At 52.9% G+C, this 21,331-nt stretch overlaps 1 protein-coding gene across 7 annotated transcripts in view; it reads right to left on the reverse strand.

Moving 5' to 3' along the window:
• The window catches only part of SEMA4D (semaphorin 4D), a 128,475-nt gene that overhangs the window by 23,574 nt on the left and 83,570 nt on the right, over positions 1–21,331 (reverse strand). For all 7 annotated transcript variants that reach the window (XR_011465063.1, XM_070375218.1, XM_070375217.1 and 4 more), the window contains 11 exons: positions 16,464–16,794; positions 14,945–15,090; positions 12,098–12,160; positions 10,153–10,251; positions 7,048–7,141; positions 6,317–6,430; positions 5,156–5,307; positions 3,734–3,909; positions 3,468–3,624; positions 2,276–2,498; positions 1,115–1,230 (listed from right to left, as the gene is read on the reverse strand). Coding sequence is in view for 6 of the 7 variants with exons in the window: in XM_070375218.1 (XP_070231319.1) it covers positions 1,115–1,230; positions 2,276–2,498; positions 3,468–3,624; positions 3,734–3,909; positions 5,156–5,307; positions 6,317–6,430; positions 7,048–7,141; positions 10,153–10,251; positions 12,098–12,160; positions 14,945–15,090; positions 16,464–16,569 (1,446 nt within the window). In the remaining variant the exon portion in view is untranslated. The remainder of the gene's footprint in view (positions 1–1,114; positions 1,231–2,275; positions 2,499–3,467; positions 3,625–3,733; positions 3,910–5,155; positions 5,308–6,316; positions 6,431–7,047; positions 7,142–10,152; positions 10,252–12,097; positions 12,161–14,944; positions 15,091–16,463; positions 16,795–21,331) is intronic.

Raw genomic sequence — 21,331 nt, forward strand, 5'->3', positions numbered from 1 at the left:
CTGTCAGGGGCCCAATCCTGCTGCCCACAGCCCCGGGGCTGAGGAAGGGCTGAGCCTGGGCCCTACAAGCCACATGTAGCTCCCACCAGGACCCAGGGCAGCGAGGATGTTCTGGGAGGCCAGAGGAACAACCTCTTTCCAGCATGAAGGGAGGAAAGCTCAGGAGTGCTGTGGGTCCAGAAGGAAAATCTCAACAACAGGGTGACACCATATGAAGTGGGACAGGCCAGCCTGGTGCCCCTAAGCCAGGCTTTACAAATGGGGTACAGGTGGGAGAGGCTGAGTGATGGGGGGCCCTGCGGCAGAGGGGAATGTGACATGTGGCCAGGTGGCCAATTTCTGGTGCTGACTAGAGTCTATCAGCCCAGGGGCCACAGCATGGGGGACGTCACAGGGCAGGGCTGGGACCCTCCCAGAGGCTGCCAAACTTCACTGCACAGAGGAGGAAACAGAGACAGGACTGGCCTGCCCAGGCTCACAGCCATGCACCTGGAGCTGGATGTGGACGAGGCCACATGAAGCCAGGCCCGCGCTCTGCTCCGTACTCTCTACCCCAGCTGTAAACCGGGAGGCACGTTTCCCAAAGGCCGCCTGGTATGCACAGCTGAGGACTGCCTGTGGACTGCAGGGCAGATCCAGCCCGCGTGCTGCTTCCGGGCAGCCCACCCACTAAGAACAATTTTCACATACCGAAATAGTTGAAGAAGAATCAAAAGACTAACATTTTGTGATATATGAAAATCTCGGGGACTTCCTTGTGGTCCAGTGGTTAAGAATCCGCCTGGCAATGCAGGGGATGCAGGTTCGATCCCTGGGTCGGGAAGATCCCCTGGAGAAGGGAATGGCAACCCACTCCAGTATTCTTGCCTGGAGAATCCTGAAGGACAGAGGAGCCTGGTGGGCTATAGTCCATGGGGTCACAAAGAGTTGTACACAACTGAGCGACTAACACTTTCACTTTGTCTTTCCTGTACCCCACAGCTCACGGAAGAACTTTCTGTAACAGCCTGAAGGTAGGTTCATCTGGGCCAGATGGACGACCGGGCCTGCCTGGCCCAGCCCGCCCTGAGGTCACTGAAATGTGGGGCTGCCCTGCCAGCCCCCGGGGACTTACCTTCTTGGAAGACAGCAGTAGGCTCTGGATGGGCTCGAAGTCCTGGAAGAGCTGAGTCTCCTCAATGATGTGGATGTCATTCTCAAGGCTGATGGCTTTGTGCAGGGCGCCCCGGTCTGCAAGGTGAAAGCTGCATGTCAGTCCCCAGGAGAAGGGGACGGTGCTGGCGCTGTTGGCCACAGCAGCAAACAGTCACCCTTCTGCCTCCTGCACCTTCCCCCAACAGGAGGCTTAGAAACAGATGATGTTTTTGCGTTAGACTCACGAAGGGAAGAGTCATATGCAAAATAAACAACTGGACACCCAGCTGGCATGGGTCATCCCCATCTTTTTCAGAAAAAATAAACAGCTCTTTGTTAAGTCCAATACTCCCCATCAGAATGGTCGACACTGTGTCATCCAAATAAATGTGACATGGTTCTTGGGCACCACAGGCCTCTGGGGGTGCCAGCCCACCAGGAGCCCCAGGCAGGGGCAGCCAGCGGCTGGGCAGCACCCAGGGCTGACCACAGAGCTTGCCCGCTGCTGCTGCTCCTTTGCCTGGTCACCATTTCCATTCCAGGAAACTTGTGTTGGCATCTACGGGCCACCAGGAGAGGTGTGTCTCCCACGGCAGGTCAGGACAGGTCTCGAGCCCAGTTGTCACTCAGGGAGGCAGGACGTGCCTGTCTGCAGCTCTCACCTCGCCTCCATGGCACCACCTGGCCTCCCTCTACACCAGCCCAGACCCATCAGACCTGAATTTCTAGATCTGGGTCAGGACCTGCATTTTTAACTGGCGCTCCAGGTGTTCTGATGGTCACAGAGATCTGAAGCCACCCAGGTGTGGGGACTTCTCAGAAATCTTCCCACACACTAACAAATCCTCCCACTACTCGGGCACCCGGGCGAGATGCCGGCTCCGTGTGGCAGAGATTAGCTGGTCTTCATTGTTTGGTTGCTCAAGTCGTGTCTGACTTTTTGCAGTCCTATAAACTGTAGCCCACCAGGCTCCTCTGTCCGTGGGATTCTCCTGACAAGAACACTGGAGTGGGTTGCCCTTGCCTTCTCCAAGGGATCTTCCCAACCCAGGCATTGAACCTGTGTCTCTTGCGTTGGCAGGTGGATTCTTTACCACTGAGCCACCACTGGACGTACCCGTGTTCTTACCCAGGGACCCACCTGTGCTGACAAACATGACGTCGTGGATGGTTCCATCCAGGGCCCGGGCCCTGTCCACCACAATCTGCGTGTAGTTCACATCGCCTTTGATCAGCCGGGGCCTACTGTCTATCGGGGTCACGGAGTCGTCCATCAGAGGGTGGTCTTTGACGAACTGCAGGGTCTTGTCCGGCAGGTTGAGCGAGCTAGAAAAGTTGGCCGCCCGTGCCTCCCGGTTGATACACTACAGGAAATAGATCAGCCATGACCGTGGGCACTCGGGCACGCAGCATGCGCTCACACAAGAGTCGGGGCTTCCCCGAGGTGCAGAGCTTGGGAGTACACTGTGGATTTCTTGCCAAGATGGAAACACTGAGCTGACCTTTCCCCAGGTATCTAAAGACACAGTTATACAGCAGGTAGGCAATGCAACTGTCTTTTTCTCCACAGGACACAATGGTCTCTCGTGATACATAGTCAATGAAGTTATTTTCATCAACTCATAAATGAAAAAAATCGTGTCAGATGTCTGAAACTGAAAACCACACATTTCTCTTTTGATAGCTCTCCCAGAAGAGAAGCCTGGAAAAATGGCTAAAAACAGTCCAGTTATAAATATAAACAGCATAAAGGTCGAGAGCATGAAGGTCCTTTTTTCTGTCCTAGCTCCTACTTTGTGTACACCAAAATTCACGACCACAGGTGAATGCCTTTTGCTTAATGACATGCAGGAAAAGAACTGACCCGCCAGCGACGGTGCACCCACAGAGGGGGACGGTCCTGGGAGGGAGTCCCAAGCCCCAGGCCACTCTCCCAGGTCACAGTCCCACCTGTGGACCACGTACACGGCCCGGCTCACCAGGCCCATCATAAATGGATGCCTCACATCAGCCTAGATACCCACACCGATTTCTACATGAAATTTACTACTTTTAGGGAAATAAAAAATGTGACTCATATTAACGAATGGAGAGTAGCACTCATCTCTCTGCCAAGAAATCATGTTTCTCTGCAAGACACAGAAAACGAAACAGATCTAATTCTATTGTGCAATGTTAATCCCACAAAACATCCGGTGCCAGCCAGAACACCTTCTCGTTCGGGCAGTTTACAGCAACGGCTGTGACACAGCACACTGATGAGAAGGACCCAGGAAGCAGAGAGCGTGCCCCCGGCCCTCCCCGCTCCCAGGGGGAAGCCCGCGCCCACTCACCGCCCCAGGCCGCGGCGTGGGCACAGCCCCGTTGTAGCGCACCCACTTGGTGTGGGACTGCTCCACCGTGGCGCTCTGCATGTACTTCCCACGGGAGAAGACCGCCTCGGCCGTGGACAGGTTGTAGGCGCACACGGCCGACAGCCCCACGTTGTTCCTGGGGAGGAGGGGGTGACGTGACTGCCCTGAGGCGGGGGGCAGGGCAGGGGTCGGGGGAAGGAAAGTGCAGTGAAAACACCCCACCCCTGCCCGCCTGGAGCACTCACAGCTGCGGGGTGAAGACCCCGTAGAACACGGGTTCCTTCAGGTCCGGAGACCTGAGGACGAAGACATCCCGCAGCACGTTAAAGACGAGGTTGCTGTCCGGCCGGGAGCAGATGAGCCTGGCCTTCAGGAAGGAGGTCCACTTCTTCTGTAAGGTCCTCAGGCCCCCCTGGTCCCCCTGAAACCCCAAATACGTGTGCAGTGAGAGGAGGGGAGGCTCCCCCCAAACATGAGCCGGTGACGAGGGATGTACTCCAGCCCCGAGCAGCTCTGCCTCAGTGAAAGGAAGCTGAGGCCAAAAAGGAAAGCCGGCTGCAGACCACCAGTGACCCGAGCAACCCCTTCCGTGCCAGCTCAGGTCATGGATTAAAGCACAAAACCCAACCCACAACAACACCTCAACGAGCAGTCACCCAACTGCAGAAAGAACAACTGTTGGATTCCGCCCGCCCTCGGCGTCACGAAGCAGACGCCCCGCTGTCCTCCTGCGCGGTCACCGCTTTAGCCCTTTGGCTCACATGCACCTCCAGACTCAAGACCCATCTGTGAGCGACCGGCAGAGCCAGGGGCTGGTGGACACACAGGCTCCCCAGTCTGTCTCTGGCCAGTGTGCTTAGACAAGGTCTCCCCTAAAAGGCATTCCTCAAGGAGATCAGATTTTTACTTCCTTCCAGCTCTCAAGCTATCTGCTGAGATCCTCTGGACCTATCAGGTTCCCCAAAGCACTTTTTAGTGAACGGAGCACTAAGCAACAATCATGGAACACTCCTAACATGACTGGGTCTGGACAGAAGTACTGAAACTCTGAGTACTAAACACAGAAGATCATGAAACTGAACGTGTCCACACTCACTCTGGACACAGTGAAAACGCACTCCCCAACCTTTATGTTGGAATGGAAAAACCCCTAATTACAATGTGAAAGTGGAAGTGTTAGTTGCTTAGTCACATCCAACTCTTTGTGATCCAAGGGACTGTAGCCTTTCAGACACCTCTGTCCATGGAATTCTCCAGGCAAGAATCCTGGTGTGGCTGCCATTCCCTTCTCCAGGGGATCTTCCCGAACCAGGGTCTCCCGCATTCCAGGCGGATTCTTTACCGTCTGAGCCACCAGGGATAGATTTTGGTTAATACAGTACAGGAAAACTAACTTCCTATAAACTGGGAGAGATTTAAGGAATGTGTTAAGAACAGAGCCCTGAGGACAGAAAGCCAGTCACTGTCACACACGGGCTGGTGCTCCTGTGGTCCCCAAGGCGACCTGTAGGAAGGATGAAGGCCGAGCCCAACAGCCCATCCACACCGCTATCTGTAGTGTGGATGAATATGAGGAAGGAGACAGGCACCTCAGAGGAAGTGTGGAGCCCAGGTGACGTGCTCTCCCCAAGTACAGGGACCAAACAGAAAAGCGGGGGTGGGCTCACCTTGCAGACCCTCGCTATCCGGGGGATCATCAGCTTGAAGACAAACTCGTACTCCACAGACACCTCCGTGAAGAAGAAGTACACCCTGTCGTCCCCGAGGTCCTCGCCCTCCGGGATCTCTCGCACCACGTCAGCAAACACGAAGCTGGGCTCTGCAGGGACGGACGCTGTGATTAGCCCCGTGCACATCAAGGGCCCCGGCACCCCCCGTCAGAATGTGGGAGGCTGCCTGTGCCATACCCCACACAGACTCCAGGGCCTAGGGATGGTAACGGGGCCCATCTTGCCCTCCTCAGGCTAAGGAGAGGCTGGAGGTAGGGGTTCTGACACACAACCTCCCAGTCCAGCCCAAGAACTGAGGGCTGGATCTCTAAACTGGCAGGCAGCCTGGAGGCAACAGGGAGCCAGACCCCACCATCCCTAGAGACTCACTGGGAAATATGCTTTTGCTGGTTTAAACAGCCCATCCCTAACAGAGACAAACTCCTGACCACCAGATCCAGGTGCCCCAAGGCTCTAGCAGGCTGGCCAGTGCCCAGGAGAAAAGTCTCCTGTGAGTAGCTGTGAGCCATCTGATTGCGAATCCAATGTGGACACGTGACATCCAGGGATAACGGTATAATGTCACGTGCTGATCTAACAAGCCCAAGGTTGTCAATCTGAGCCTTCCAGATCTATTTTCAAGGAAGGGTAAAGGCAAGGTTAAACCAGCTCACAGGTGGCACTAGTGGTACAGAACCTGCCTGCCAGTGCAGGGGACATAAGAGACACAGGTTTGATCTCTTGGGTCGGGAAGATCTCCTGGAGGAGGGCATGGCAATCTCCTCCCATATTCTGGCCTGGAGAATCCCATGGACAGAGGAGCCCGGTGGGCTGCAGTCCACAGGGTTGAAAAGAGTCAGATGTGATTTAGCACACAACCAACTAACTTAGCAGAGAAGAAAGCAAGTCCCCAGGTGCTGGCAGTGGAGCCCCGAGTGGTTCCAGCAGAACCCCCACCTCACCGGGCCTGACATGAACCCCAAGACACAGGAAAGCGAGCCGCAGACGCCTTCCCATGAGGCTGGGAGCCGGCAGAGGGCGAACTAGAACGGGGGCTCTGGTGGAGAGGGAGCCACCCCAAGCACAAACACACCTTCCACCACGCGGCCCGCTTCTTACCATTAAGCCAAGGAATTGCATACTCTGTCCTCAGAGGACTGTGCGTAGAATTTCGGGAGATGATAGGTTCACTTCCCAGAAAGTTGTACGACGTCCCGGAATAAAGCTCCCCATCTTCAGTGACCCAGGAGGAAAGAGGAAAAAGGGATCGACACTAGTGTTGGTGACACGGCGATGCCCCCGCACTTCTCCTTCCAACCTGACTCAAGGGAACAGAGACACCACCGCCCTGCTTCTAGGTGCATGTTTCTGTTTCCTGAGTCTTCTGTTTCATTTCTGGACGTGGGGGACTTTGTGCCCATGATAAACTGTTTGGGGCAACAAGCGACAAGCAATTCCTACATCCAGTAAAATGACAAACGCATCAGTGGGTGCACAGGGGGCCCTGGCTTGCTGGCCCTGGGTGTGCGAGCGTAGTTCAAGGCAGGCCACGGCTCAGTCACAAACGTCCTCTGAACAGAAGCTTCCCTCAACCTGCCCGACTCATCCAGGTGGTCTGCACAGGCGACAGATACAAAATAACCTGTCCCCAAATCTAACCAGAAGACTGCGGAGGTGGCCGTCTATCCTACTGAACAACGAATCCAAGAGCTCTAGAGAGACTCCTGGACCTTCTGTGTGGACGGTGAATATGGGCACCAAGCAGAGGGGGTCACTGCAGAGGAGGAGGAACGGGGCCGCCTGGGTCCAGGGGGGCCAAGCCGGGAACGCACACCGAGGGCAGGACTCACCGACCATGACAGACGTGTAGCTCTGTGCTGGGTCAAAGGGACACCTTCCTTTGCCATCTTCATTTTTCCCCAGAAATTTGAAGGATGTTAAGTTCTATAATTGAGCAGAAAGGAAGAATATCATAAATGTCTGAAGTCCTGCAGTCATCCCGATCGTGCTTCTTTGCTGAACCATTTAATCTTCAGACTTGCTCTTCTGGGGAGATGGAGGGGACAGCACATATGCTGTCACCAGCTGTCCCAGGTCTGGAGGCCAGCACCTTGGCAACTTCTATCACGCTGGCACCCTCTGACACCCTCGAGAGCACGTCAAGGTCCTGGAGCCTCAGCTGACTCCCCTGTAAGACCGAGACAGTCAATGCTGATGTCTCTAGGGTCGCAAAACAGCCAGGGCACAAAATAGCCAGGGCAAACCAAACACAGGGTGTGCTCCGGAAGGAACTGGAAGGCCTTTTAACATCAGTAAAGATGCCTTCAAAGCAGTGGGGGAGCAGGTTATCCAATGAACAGATATCAGAAAAAAGGAGCCAGAACCTCCACCACATCCTACCCACCGAGACACACTCCAGATGGATTGGTGACCAGAGTGTTAAAGATGGAACCATGCTGCACTAATGGGTGACCATTTCAGCCTTGGGACCATCTCTCTGCACCCGGCGAGAGAGCTCAAAGCCAAGAAAGGGGAAAAATAGACAGGTCCAGCACAGAGAGGACTGGACGGTGTCTGTCCACTGAAAGAATGAGATAGATCAACAGTGACAAAGTGGGGGACATGAGAGCAAAATGACAGACAAGGCGTGTCCATCCCTGAATATGTAAGACGTTTGTACAAATGAGTAAAAACGCATCTCAGAGGAAAATGGTCAAAACATAGCAAGCTGGAGAAGAAAAAACCCAACGGCAGTGCAGACCAGAAAGGGTGTGTGTACTGCCAGCAACCCAGGAAGCACACGGCCATGAAAGTACGGTACCATCTTCCACCTGACAGCCTGGAGATTAAGAAGATGGACATCCCGACTGCAATGGGTGGATTAGTGGCCTCGATGTCTGTCAGAGCCAGGGAAACAATCACAGTCACAGAGAAGAAAGGGCTCAGGAAAAACTGTAGTTACATTTCTAACAGGCTGGTGGAAGCAATATTCAGATTTGCCACCTCCCAGGTCAGCAGTTGTGAACTGGGGAGACAGTGCACTCAGTGTGATTCACTGACTGCATTTCAGCATGACGGCTGGGGAAGTGGAATGGGGACTGGAGGTTAGATCACGTTTGGGTGACAGCATTCAGGGATCACGGGTCACAGTTCAGCACGTCCACACGTGAGCACATACATGGATGCTCCCAACTGTACAGTCTACGTAGTTAGGACACATACATCAACTTTTCCGTTGGCTTGAAAATTTTTTAAAAACACTGGGGAAAAATAGGTCTAGGTTTTTTTTTTTAGTTTATTTATTACTTATTTATTTGGCTGAGTTGGGTCTTAGCTGCAGCACGAGGGATCTCCATTGCTTCACAAAGCAACATGCAGGCCATAGAGGACAGGGGTTTCAGTAGTTGCGGAGCACAGGCTTAGTTGCTCTGAGGCACGTGGGATCTTAGTTCCCCAGCTGGGGATTGAACCCAAGAGTCCAGCATTGCAAGCAGAATTCTTATCTACTAGACCACCAGTGAAGTCTCCAGGTCTAGGTTTAAATGAAATACATGATTCCCTCACCCCCACAACTGACATCTTTGTGGAATTTAAGCTTAAATTCCATACTCTGAGCATCTGACTAGCAGAATTTAGCCATGAAATCCTTCACGCTGAATTTAGGGTTCTAGCAAACTAAGTTTTCTACTCTAGCATACTTTACACGTGGCAGGTACTCACCAAATCAGGGACAAACACTAGAAAATGTGCTTCATTTTTGAATCTGAAGTGCATTTAAAACACTCCTCCCCCCTCTCTGTGGTTGCTCCAAATGATTCATCAGATTATCTGAGTAAAAAGAGTGTCTCTTGTGAGTTGCTGCTGCCCAGTCTGCTCTCTCCTTCCAGATAGTTGTCAGCAAGGGGATCAGGAGTGGTGGGAGGGCAGCGGGAGAGTGGGGGTCCCTCTCCCAAGGACCCTACCACAGCAGAAGGTGACTGACGAGGCTCAGGGGGAGGCAAGGAAGGACATGGGTGAGGGAGAGACGGGTCCTGCTTCTAAAACTGCTCACCCCCACTGGCATCATGGTGTCACTCCCTGGAGGGGCAGATTCCAGAAAAGAGGATCAGGAAACAGCTTGCACCCCAACAGCTGACACTGGATGGTGGTACCCCAAGACCAGACTGGTAGACGTGCTGTCCTAGTGAGCCCAGGCTGCCATGAAGACCTCAGACCAGGGGTGGGGCTGCAACCACACACATTCGTGCCTCAGGGTTCTCAGGCTGCAAGTCTGAGTGTTGTTGGCAAGGAGGGTTCCTGGTGAGGAACCTCTTCCTGGCTTGCAGACCTTCTCACCATTCCTCGCGTGGTGGGAGAAAGAGAGATTCTGGTGCCTCTTCCTCTTCTTAAAAGGCCATCATCCTATCAGATTAGGACCCCATCCTCATGACATGATTTAACCTTAACTACCTCATCACTGGAGGCATCTCCAAATACCATCATGTTCAAAGAATTAGGGCTCCGACATTTGGATTGGGGGAGACACAAACATTCAGCCCATAACATATATGATCCTAGCACATAGGAGCAAAAGTCCTGACTGTTCCACCTGACCAGGGCCCCTATGCAAAACATGTCACGGAGAAACAGGCAAGATGCTGGATCAGGGCATGATGGTGCTTCTCCTCATCAACACTGGCCTCCCCAGAAGGTCACCCCACTGCCAGCCCCACACTATGGGCCAGCGGCCCCATGAGTCCTGCCCCATGCACGCCCTCAGTCATGGTGGTTTATAGACAGGAAGGCTTAGAGGGGGCTGCTGAGGGGGCGGAGGCCTTGTGGGGAGCCACAGCTGCCCCAATTCCCACATGGGTGGCAGGAGAAAAATCCTCCTCGATTGCAGAGTAGAGCATACTCGGTGCTGCTTCGAGCCCCACTCCACTTCAACCACCGAGCAGGGTGCCCGCATGCCTTACCAGGTGGTCACAGGCTGGCTGGAACGCATTGGTCCCGCACACGTAAAGGGCGTTGGTGCTGAGTGGCTGCAACACACGGATGTAGTTGAGGCATTCTGTCTACAGGGAAGAGACACGCACGGGTCAAGCACTGTGCAGGTTCCACCGGACGCCAACGATCCCAACGGCTCACCCTGCTCGCTCTAGAGCAGGGACCAGTCCTGAGCACATGCCCGACAGCAGCTCCTCACAGCTCGCTGACCACCTCAGGCCTCAGATGCCTTCCATTTCCACAGGCCAGCCCTGCTCTGCCTGGCACAGTGCAGGCAGGCTCCATGAGATCTGACCCCAGATCTGGGCAATCCTATTTGTGCAGCTGGCCCGTGTGCTTCAATTTCTGCAGGGTTCATGGGCTGCTGTCAGGTGCCAAATGGACTTTACCCCAGTCACTGATTTACACGCAGCAAAGACGTGCTGGCCAGAAAGCAAGGCGAGCTGACCCTGGATCTCAGTGGATACCCAGCACAGGAAAAATGCATTTGCTCTTAGAGAACACACAAACCATTCACTATGATGGCAGACCCATGCAGGGGTGTGCTGTGCAGAGTTCCCTCTGCCTTCCTTTTCTCTGGGGGGCCCTACCCTTGACAACCTAATGCATGCAACTGGAAACAGTGCTGCTCAGGAGAGGGGTGTGCCCAGCCCGCCCAGCTCAGGGGAGAGGCAGGACTAAGGAGGGGCTCCCAGCCTGGCTGTACATCAGAGAGGCCCATCAGGAAAACCAGATGCCACTGAGGAACCCACTTGGCTATTTTAGACTGAAATGCACTGGGATTATATGTGGTAGCATCTGAAATTATCTCCATTCAGGAAAGGCTTCTTTTGCCATGATTGTTTTTAAACTGGTTGGGAAGTAATTCATACTCCATGAAAGAACTGGGAGGGACCCTTGTCCGCTGTACGACCTCCACGTGGGCCCAGCCCAAGTGCCTGTTGTAACTTAGGTCTAAGATAACTCCCTGCGACACCTGTTATTACATTGCAATGCCTGCATTTTCCCTCGTTTCCAATTTAGTGACTTTCGTGACAGTGCTTAGTATTTTGCTAAAAAAAAGTTTAGCCCAAATTTCTGTTTTTGTTTAAATTTTAATTGTTTTGAAATTAGCCACCAACTACTGAAACTGACCATAACTGAGCTGTCTTAACCAATGACCAGGGAAGATGGGGCTCTTATACTTTGAGACTCTGACGTGGGCCCAGCAGGTGGTGGTAACCCAGAATTCTGGAGGGAGATGGACATTCAGCCCAGTGTTCCCCAGATGGACCAGGCTGTGCTTAGTTGCTCAACTGTGTCCAACTCTCTGTGACGCCATGGACTATAGCCCACCAAGCTCCTCTGTCCATGTGATTCTTCAGGCAAGAATACTGGAGTGGGTTGCCATGCCCTCCTCCAGGGGAATCTTCCCAACCAAGGGATTGAACCCGCATCTGCAGAGTCTCCTGTACTGCAGGCAGATTCTTTACCCACTGAGCCATCGGGGAAGCCCCATGCTGAGGTGCCCAGCATGAGGTACCTAGAGAAGGAGCAGAATCTCCAGGAATGGATAGATGTTGCCAAAAATCCGACAGCAACCCCTCCAGGCCACTGCTGTTCAAGGGAAGCACAAGCCCTCCCTGCGTTTTACACCTTTAGCCGGCAAACATCAGACATCATTTTCTATAGTCAAAGTTTCAGGCCATTTGGACCAATTAAACTCAGATTGACTTTAAAGTAATTTTCAAAAGCCTGGTATGTTTGGCACTGGCATTGAGAGCCCCAAGCTCACCATTTGGGAAAAGAGAAATGACCTGCAGGATCAGCAGCAATGAACACTCTGGGGCTACTCCGCACAAGTCGGGGCACTGGGGAGAGTAAAACAAGTAAGCCGTTCCCCAGGTGGTCTCTGAAGCTTGCAAAAGACATTACCTGTTTTGACTTCCCCTTTTCTGCACATCTTGCTTTTTTATCTTCTGAAACCTTCCAATAAGCCTGTGAGGAAGAACCAAAGAGTCCATTTCAGTGCATGTTCCCCCTTTAATAAAAAGGATAGACTGGTATATAAATACACAGTTTACAAAGCACACATTGGTATCTGAAACATAGGTATTCCCTGAGGCATTAACACCTCCGATTACAAAGTGAGGCTCAGAGCAGACACTGCTGCACGTGAGCAGCAGGGGCTTCAAGAGTGTTCTGTGATCCTCACCCTACAGCCTGAAAGGGGGTCTGGGAGGCAGTTCCCAGATGACCATTACTCACTGCAAAACAACTGCGGAAACAAAACGACTGAAGTGGGGAGAATTAGTCATCAAAAACCTAAACTGCAGGCATTCTCTCTCTTTTTTGGGGGAGCGGGGTGCACACCACACAGCATGTAGGATCTCAGTTCAGCGACCAGGGATGGAACCCCTGCCCCCTGCAATGGAAGTGCAGACTCCTAGCCATGGGACAGTTGGGAAGTCCCTAAATAAACTGCAGGCACTTTCAAACATCAAGTGGGTGTTTTCAACCATTCAAAAGTGATTTTCGAGTCCAGTAAAAAGTCTTGATATTTACTTGCTCAGCAGAACAGCAGGGTTACGATGCTTTAAATTTTCTGTGATGGCAGCAGGTGAAAGAGATGGAGCCAAGCAGCTTCCTCAGGTCGAGCGTCTTTCTGCTGAGACTTGGGTTCCTGCTCCTTCTACACCAGGTGGGCGGGCACGCAGGCCGGCAGGTGCCTTGGCCCCTTACCCGCCCAGGGAAGCAACAGTCTTGCCTCACTGAAGGCTCCCACACTCCTGCCTCACTGTCCCCAGACGCCATATCTGCCCATGTGATAGTCCATCTCTGACACCAAAATACATTTTCCCCCAGAAAACCGAAGCTGGCTTCAGGCACTCGGGGGTCAGGAAGCAGCAGGAGGAGCTTCTCCACAGCAGTGATGTGAACCCCCCAGGGACATGTCTTCAGAGAAAGGGGGGCCCTCATCAGGACCAGGACGCGTGAAAGCAGAACAAAGTCCCATTCCAAACAGTAGCTTTATTTTGCAATTAAAATGTACACAATTTCGTCATCTACAGGCAATGCCTGAGGATATGGGAACATGAACTCCGACAGGCCCTTAAGCATGTTCTCAGGGGGTTTCACTGAAGCTTGGCCTGGGGTCCTTTCACTTTTTTTTCTCTTTCACGTCAACAGGGCCCAAGCTTCTCGGTCAGTCTGAGGGGCCACAGTGAGGGCATTAACAGAGCAACAAAGACTCTAACTGAGCATCTATGCGCCTAGTGGAACCAGGGTGCTCCCAGCATGGGATTCTGAAAGGCGGTGTTGGCCTGAGTTGTCGAGGAGAGTGGGGTTTGACCAACACCAGGAGTAGGGCTGAGAGGGAGTCAGACCATGAGCACCCCTCTGCTCTAAGCACCTTACAATTTTAAACACTTTATTTTCACAGCATAATGACTGCAATCTCATTTCTGTGAAACAGAAACTAAGCACTATGCCTGCCTCTGGAGATGAAGACAAACACAAGAAAATAAAGAGAGGTCTGGGGCAGAAAATGCCTAAGATGAGTGTGGGCCAGCTTGATTTCAGAAAACAAGAAAATTACACCAGCCACTTGTGTGGTGTTTAAGGACTCAGGAGCCTAGGAGAGACTGCCAGAGGTTAGCAGGGGACAGTCTGAGCGCTGAGTAAGGGTCAGGCTGCAATGGCTTGAGACACTTCAAACGTTTAAATCCACGAGTCATGGTCATACTAAAAATAGTCTCCAAACCTACTGTCTCCCTTCAGAGAGAGCTTACTCATTAATTTGAAAACTAGTAAAGAAAGGCATAGATTTTAAGCTCTGATCCTGCCATTTCTGTGGGAACAAGCCTTGGGAGATGTGAATAGCTGGCGATGGGCAGTTCCCCTTCACAGACAATATTCCAGTGCACAGATGGAGAAGGTAGGGGCGAAATGTCCCATTCTGCAATTCTTGGTGTGCTCTAGACTACAGCGGTCAAGAGGAAGAATGCCCACCTGGGAGGAGGATCCTGCCTCTCACAGGAGCCAGCCCAACACTGGGGGCCTGACAGGACTGAAAGCAGCTTTCCTAGAAAGTGGCCGAGGGTAGCTTCTGCAAATGGAGATTCAATGGCAGAGTGCCCGGCCACACAAACAGTCTGATTTCAATCCAAGCAAACTGAAGAGTCAAACATCATTAATGTGAGAGTCCATGAACTTTGAACACTATTTGATGACATTAATTGTCAGAATGCAGTAATGATATTCTGGAAAAAAAGAAAAAAGGAGTCCCTACCTTTAGGAGATGCTCTGGGAAACTTTTGGGGATGAAGAACATGTGGTTGGGAGTTGCTCCCACAGGGTGCAGAGGACAATGACAGGGATGAGAGGATGGGGGTGAACCCTTGTCCTGCAGGAGCCTCGAGGGGGTACAGGGGTCATCATATCACTCCCTCTGCTCCCGTGTGTGCCTAAGATTTTCCGTAGTAAAACATTCAATAATCCAAGATAAAAAGAGGGTCATCCCCGGGTGAGCTGCAAGCCTGGGGAGGACACAGGCTGCCAGGGGAACACCCTGAGATGGGGCTCGTGGACACGGGGCAGGAGGGGAGCTTCTGGATAACAGTGCCCTTGGCCCTGGTGGGCAGGGCGGCTGCTCACTGGCTGTGCAGGATGGTCCATGGCCAAGAAAGGGAATGCCACCCCAGGAAGAGCCCAGTGTATGGACTTGAGGAGAAAATGCTGGAAAGAAAAAGACAGCAGGGGCACAGGGAGCCCACACCATACCTCATGCTGCTTCTTGGAGATGTTGTGAGCGTTTAAGGCAAACACGGCTTCCCGGGCACCCACAAACAAGGTGTCCTCATTCTCACTCAGCAGCAGGGCTGAGTAGTTGAAGATGCCCGGCTCGTGAAACTGCACCAGCTGTACCTCTGGGGAGGGCAGGGCAAGAGGAGAACGTATCAGGTATTTCTGAGCCTGGACACATCCGGAGCACCCAGTCTCCCTCGAGTGCACTGCCGACCCACCAGGGCCATGCCTGGGGTCTGCTACCACGGTGGCCAGGCCCGGGCCAAGGCCAGAACTCAGGCACCTTTGGGTGCAACAGACCGGCCGAGGCCACCACCAAGTGTGAGGCCACCAAGTAGCCATTGCGCTTGACCAGTGTTGTGGCATGACTTCCCTTCCTGCTCCCTCCAGCCCAGCTGAATTCCAAACCCGGCAGTGTGACCTCCCAGGAATGTGACCTTCTAGGAATATGACCTTGAGGCAGTATGACCTTATGATGTCCCAGGAGAACTCAGACCAGAACCTTAAACTGCTGACAACTGCGGTTCCCTCTGCTTCCCATCAAACTCTTATCTATGTGTATTTAATCACCCACAGATGAGGTTTATAAAGAATATAGCTATTTAGCATTTTCTTATTCAGAAAAAATCATTTATCTCAAAGTCTTAAAAAAAAAATCTATTGCAGTGATTTAACCGAGCATTTTCTAAGGATAACCACCACAAACTTTAACAAAGCAGAGTAGCAGGTGACTTTTTCACTTATTAGGTAATTGCATCAATAGCTATTTATGAATATGAGGAATTTAAGGACTAGCTATTTAGAAGTAATATAAATGTATTGACACTCTTTCCTAGGGAGCTATTTCTTCTTTTTGACCACCCCAGCATCAATTTTAAACTTGGCTTTCCACGTATCACCAAGTTCTGCTTTTATTGAAGGCTTAGGTATTCTCGCTTTTTCCTCTTCTAATTTTCCAGTGTTGAAGAAAGATGTGCATGGGGTAGAGTCTCTCCCAGCACACAGTGCCTGGAATTCTGCACAAGACAGCTGAGTCCTGCAAGCACAGCTCGCTCAGGACCACGGAGTCAGAAAGACTGCGGGGTCCCAAGGCAGAGCTCTCAAGACAGAAAATTACAGAGAAGCCAATAAACAGCAAATGGAAACAATTAGCCTGAAGCTCAGCTCCACACACTGCCTACTACAAACAGTACTCGGTGTGCTTTGTGCCTGGGCGGTGTGCACCAAAGGTCGTCAGGCACAAAGAAGATAAACTTCCTTCACGCGCGCCTCCTGACTTAGAAACCAAATCAGGGGGCCAAGAAGAAGCCCTGTGAGTGTCTCCAGGTGTCAGAGCATCTCCCCAAAGTGGGAGTACAGGCCCTTTGTCCACAAACAAGGGCCAAGAATACAGACCCAGCAGCCAAGGGCACCCATGCTTCTCCACACCAGAGCAGGGAGCAGGGCGCCCATCCCCGTCAGGTACTGCCAGCACCTGCCACCGTTCTGCCCTCACCTCTGTGCTCCCAAGTGATCCTAGGTACGGGAGCAAATGCCACAGCCGTCCCAAACACCACGGCGAGGGCGGTGAGCAGCCCCCCAACAGGGCCACACATCCTCATCGGTCGGGGCTTCAGCGGGGGCTTCAGCAGCAAATGCTGGCGGGCAGCGGAGCCCACAGAGGGGGTCTAGGTGGTGGCCGCTCAGAGCCGCAGTGCAGCCCGGAGCTGGTGGGTGGCACGAGCCCGGAGGCCCCGCATTTCTCAGCACTCACTCTGGGTGAGGTCGGCTGCTCCACCAGTGCAAACGTGAAAGGCTGTGCTGCTCTACAGCCTTCTGAAGAAATTCTGGAAGAAAGTGCAAAGGAAAGGATGCAAGTCAGGATGTGTGGCAACAACGCCTGCTTTCTGTTCTCTCAACATCACCGCCCCCGCCCCTACCCCCCGCCCATGGCTCTGCTTTCGCCACAGCCTCAGCCACGGACTCTTCTACGGAGGAACAGGGTGGTGAGACGTAAGGGGCCTCCTGAGAGGGACAGCCCCACACAGACATTGCACCCCAGAAGGCGCTACAGTCAGGGCTTTCTGCTCCTCAGACTGGCCTAGAATGCAGGACAGACACAGGGACCCGACCAGCAGGACAAACACATGCCTGGCTGCCCAGCTTCTTCCCTGTGTGGGCACCGTGCGCAGCTGGTAAAGTGATGGGAAGGAAGGGAACGGAACTGGGGTTTCAGTTTCCTATGGAGACTCTGGCTTCCCAGTTCCTGTAATACTCATCAAGGATGATGGCCAGAGCTAAGACTAGAGAGCTGGGTGGAGGCTGAAATGTGTAAGCACACACACCTGTGCAAGCACACATGTGCATAAGTACAGACATGTACACACACACCACATACACACACGTAGGGCCAGGTCGTGCAGGAACAGCTGACCTCCTGCAAGGGACAGGGCCATCCTGATGCCACCTCATGGAAAGAACAGGCCTGTGCTTAACAGAGAAACTTGGGGCTGGGGGTCCCCAGGTCTCCTGGCGCCCACCCTCTGTCCCTGCCCCGTGACCGCCTAAGTCCGGCTGCTGCCTGCTCAGACCGTGCACCATATGCGAGGTGAATATGGTGAATGTGCCTGCAGGTGAACCTGAGGACATCAGTGAATCGGAGCAATTATCGATAACACTGGGGTCTGCCTCTGACCCAAGGCCCCACCAGAAACCCAGTGAACCTCTGGGATGGACTCGTTCCCGGCTTCTCAGGAAAGGTTTAAAGCAAAACACTGGCCTGAGCAGAGGCAGGACCCTTGCCAACCACACGTGAGGAACAGAGTGCAGCGGAACTCCTGCATTCTCTACAGGCTGCCCCCAGGGCCTCCCAGCGCAGCCCACAGGCACTCAGTCCCCTCCTCACGCTGAGCGCCCCTTTCTACAAAATGGGGCAGCAGCTGTCTCTCCCCTCCCCCAAGAGTCAGTCACCCTCACCTCCTCCTCTTCCTTCCACCCCCACCAAGCCAGCCCACTTCCACCCCTCCCGGTCCAACTGACACCCCGAGGCCCTCCCTTTCTAGAACTTTCCCCTTGCCCCACCATCACTGTCAGCCTCCTGACCACTCCTCAGGATGTCTGAAGGACAGCCAGCCCCTCACTCCCTCTCCAGCGGCCCTCTCCCGGCTCAGCCTCCCCAGACCTCCCTCAACTTGCCCCAGGTCAGTGCCTGACCACCTGCCTGCCCTGCTGCCCTTGGACATATTCAGATCAGATCAGATCAGATCAGTCACTCAGTCGTGTCGGACGTCTTAGACCAGACCAAACCACTCAAGAGGGTTTGGGGAGACGTTTTGGCTTCCTGTTAGCCTGGTTAAGTCACCACCTCCAGGAAGCGCTCCTGGCTCCTTCCTCATTTTGCCTGGGTAGTTATCTCTCATACCCCTGGTGTGTTTATCTGGCTCCCAAAGCCTAGCAGGGAGCACAACTCACCCTCCACAGTGCTCTGGGGGAGGGGGGGGTCTTTTTTAAATTGCATTTACTTTTGATGTGTAACAAGGGGCACTACCACCCCAGCTCCACTTCACCAAGGAAGGAATCACAGGGGACTTCAGGTGAGCACTTGCCACGGGGGAGATGCTGGGCAAGGGCCAGACACTAGGGGCCAGGCCACATCTGCCCGCCCAGCTTCCCTGCTCAGGCACCGTTCTGCACCTCCTCCTCCAGCCTGAAGGTGGCCTGGCCAGGCTCCCTGCCTCCACCCAGAGTCTGTTCTCTATCCCGACTACCTATTAATCAAGGAGTACACCGAGTCCGTTTCCTCCAGGGACTGGCCTATCCTAGGTGGAGGCGGGCACCTCTTGTCAACAAACGGCTTGGATGAGCATTATTTTCAGTATTTTGATTTCCGGAGACTCTGTCCCAGGTCTTCGAGCCTGGCATAGTGGCTTGAAAGCAGCCACAGCTGATGCATGAATGGATGGCATGGCTTTGCGCCAACACAGCTATCACAGGATGGGCCCTGGGCTACAGGCCAAGCCCACGGGGATGTAGCCCAGACAGTGACAAGGCCGCAACCCACACTGAACGCAACACAAGATACACCAGGAGGCTGAGGAGGCTAGCAGGGGAAGCAGAGAGGGCTGCCTCCCAAGGAGCCAAGTATTACAGGGGCCCACCATGTGGGTCACACGTCACCCTCAGCCTGGACCCAGGGTGGGGTCCCTACTCTCCAGCCCTTAGTAAGGAAGTGAGGTACAAGGTGGGTCCAGAAGCCCAGGCCAGGCGAGAGGCTCTGAATGGGACGCATTCAGCAATCCCAGAGCGTCCAGTGCAGACTAAATACACCCACAGAAATCCTACGCAGCTGTTTGGACACCAGGCCCTGGGGGACCTGTCAGGGTGGATGACGCTCCCAGCTCGGGACGCACCGGATGCGCTGAGCTCATTCCCAGGCCCGTGTCCACCACTACTGGCCCAAAAAAGCAACGCTCATCCCCCACCCTGAACTCGCCACAGCCTCCCACCCCCGCGCTTGTGCTTCTGTTCTTGCTTCATGGGGTAGAGACTGCTGGCTTCCTGTCCCAGCGCCCATGTCCCTTCATTCTAACAGTACCTTGATTCTCCATAGGAACGGCAGTTTGGCCAGTTTCCCTGGAGGCCGTTCTGGACAAAGAACTGTGAACAGAAGTTAGAGAAGGTAGGAATTCCAGGAAAGCTTCTTCAAGGAGGCTGACTCAACTTTATTTAAATTTTTTTTTTTTGGCTTCAGCCTTTCCTCCTTTTGCTGCCTGAAACTCAAACTTGATGGCTGGAGCTCTGCCAGCCACCTTGTGAACATGAAGGTACATGAAGACCAAAATCTCGTTCTAAGAACAGCCAAGTAGAAATCCAGAAAAACTGAGGACCCACACAACATCCTGAAGACTGTACACCTGCTTTCTCTTGCCTACCTCTAGACTTGATAATAAATTATTAAGCTCTTTAAATTACTGTGTTTTTCTTCTAGATCTGTTGCCAGCAGTTGTATATAATTACAAACTGACACAACCTCTTTGTAACACATTTACCAAACAGAAGCAGCAGCCAGAATAATGTTTTTAATGTAAATCAGAGCGTATCATTTCCCTACGTGGAATGTTTCTCCCTCAGATTAAACCCAAGCACATGGACTTGGCTGACCTTCTATCCAGCGTCTGCCATTTCATTTTCCCTTCACCTTTTGGTCCCAGCCATTTCTGGATATGTGGAGTTGCAAAGAATTGGACATGACTGAGCGACTGAACAACGAGGGCCACCTGCCTCGTGTCCCCAAATGGCCTTTAAAAAAACCCACATGAACAGCCAAAGGTCAGGAGGGTCCATGTCACACACAGTTGACTCCTCTTGGGGGAGGGAGTGTGGGGGCCGAATGTTTAGCTTTATGATATTGAAAGGGTTTGATGTTTGCTCTTTTTCAATAAGTGTGCATTGTTCTGTATGATTTTAAAGTGCAAAGCACAGAGCACACGCACACAGACACGCAGCCTCGATGCACTCAACCAGGGACACTGACTCTGAGACTGCTGACGGGAGGTTGCGTTAAGAATCAAAGCCTTAATTTCCAATGGATACAACTGGACAGAGCGCCCATCCTGCCGGCTTCCGTGGGTGTTTCTGCTGGGAGCTGAGGCTCTGGAGTGCACATTTAGCCTCCCCCACACCAAAGTGTCACACTGAGACAGGAGCCCATTAGAAAGACAAGGTCAGTACAATGTCACACCCATTACCTAACACGTAATTGTGCTGGTTCAGGCGGAATGCACGACCCCACTTTAAATGTCAGGAGAATGGAACCCCAAGGGGTCTCTGAGCCCATCCCTCAGAGGCCGTCAGAGCCTGTCATACAGCAGCCTTCCACCCGAGTGACTGGGAATCATGTCAGGGTGTTGGGACAGAGAAAAATAGGGTAAGGGATGTTTCAGGAAACCATACTCATGTCTGTGCATGTATGTGTGTGCATACACATATACACATGCACGTGTGTATCAGAGTATATATGTGCATGTATGCACTGTGTGTGCATCTGTGTGTGTCCGCACTCAGTGTATTGTGGACATACAGGTACCTATATTTATTCATGTTCATTCATGCATCTATATACCTTTGGGTGTGTGCACATGAGTACGTGTGTGCATATGTGTTCGTGCATGCCTGTGTGTGCCTGTGTGTGCATGCACGCCTATGCAGTACGTGCAGCACACAAGTCCCGATCTAGCACTGTGTTCCCAGATGTGCCTAGTGACTGAAGGCTAGGGTCCTACTAGGCAGGAACCGTGGGCCAAAGGTGTTGTCTGAGGTCTGTCCTGCTCACACTGCACCTTGTCTTCCAGCTATCTGTAGAGTCACAGAGAGGACACCACTCGC

This window comes from Bos mutus, chromosome 8, assembly GCF_027580195.1.
Source record: "Bos mutus isolate GX-2022 chromosome 8, NWIPB_WYAK_1.1, whole genome shotgun sequence".
In the NCBI taxonomy this organism is placed as follows: Eukaryota; Metazoa; Chordata; class Mammalia; order Artiodactyla; family Bovidae; genus Bos; species Bos mutus.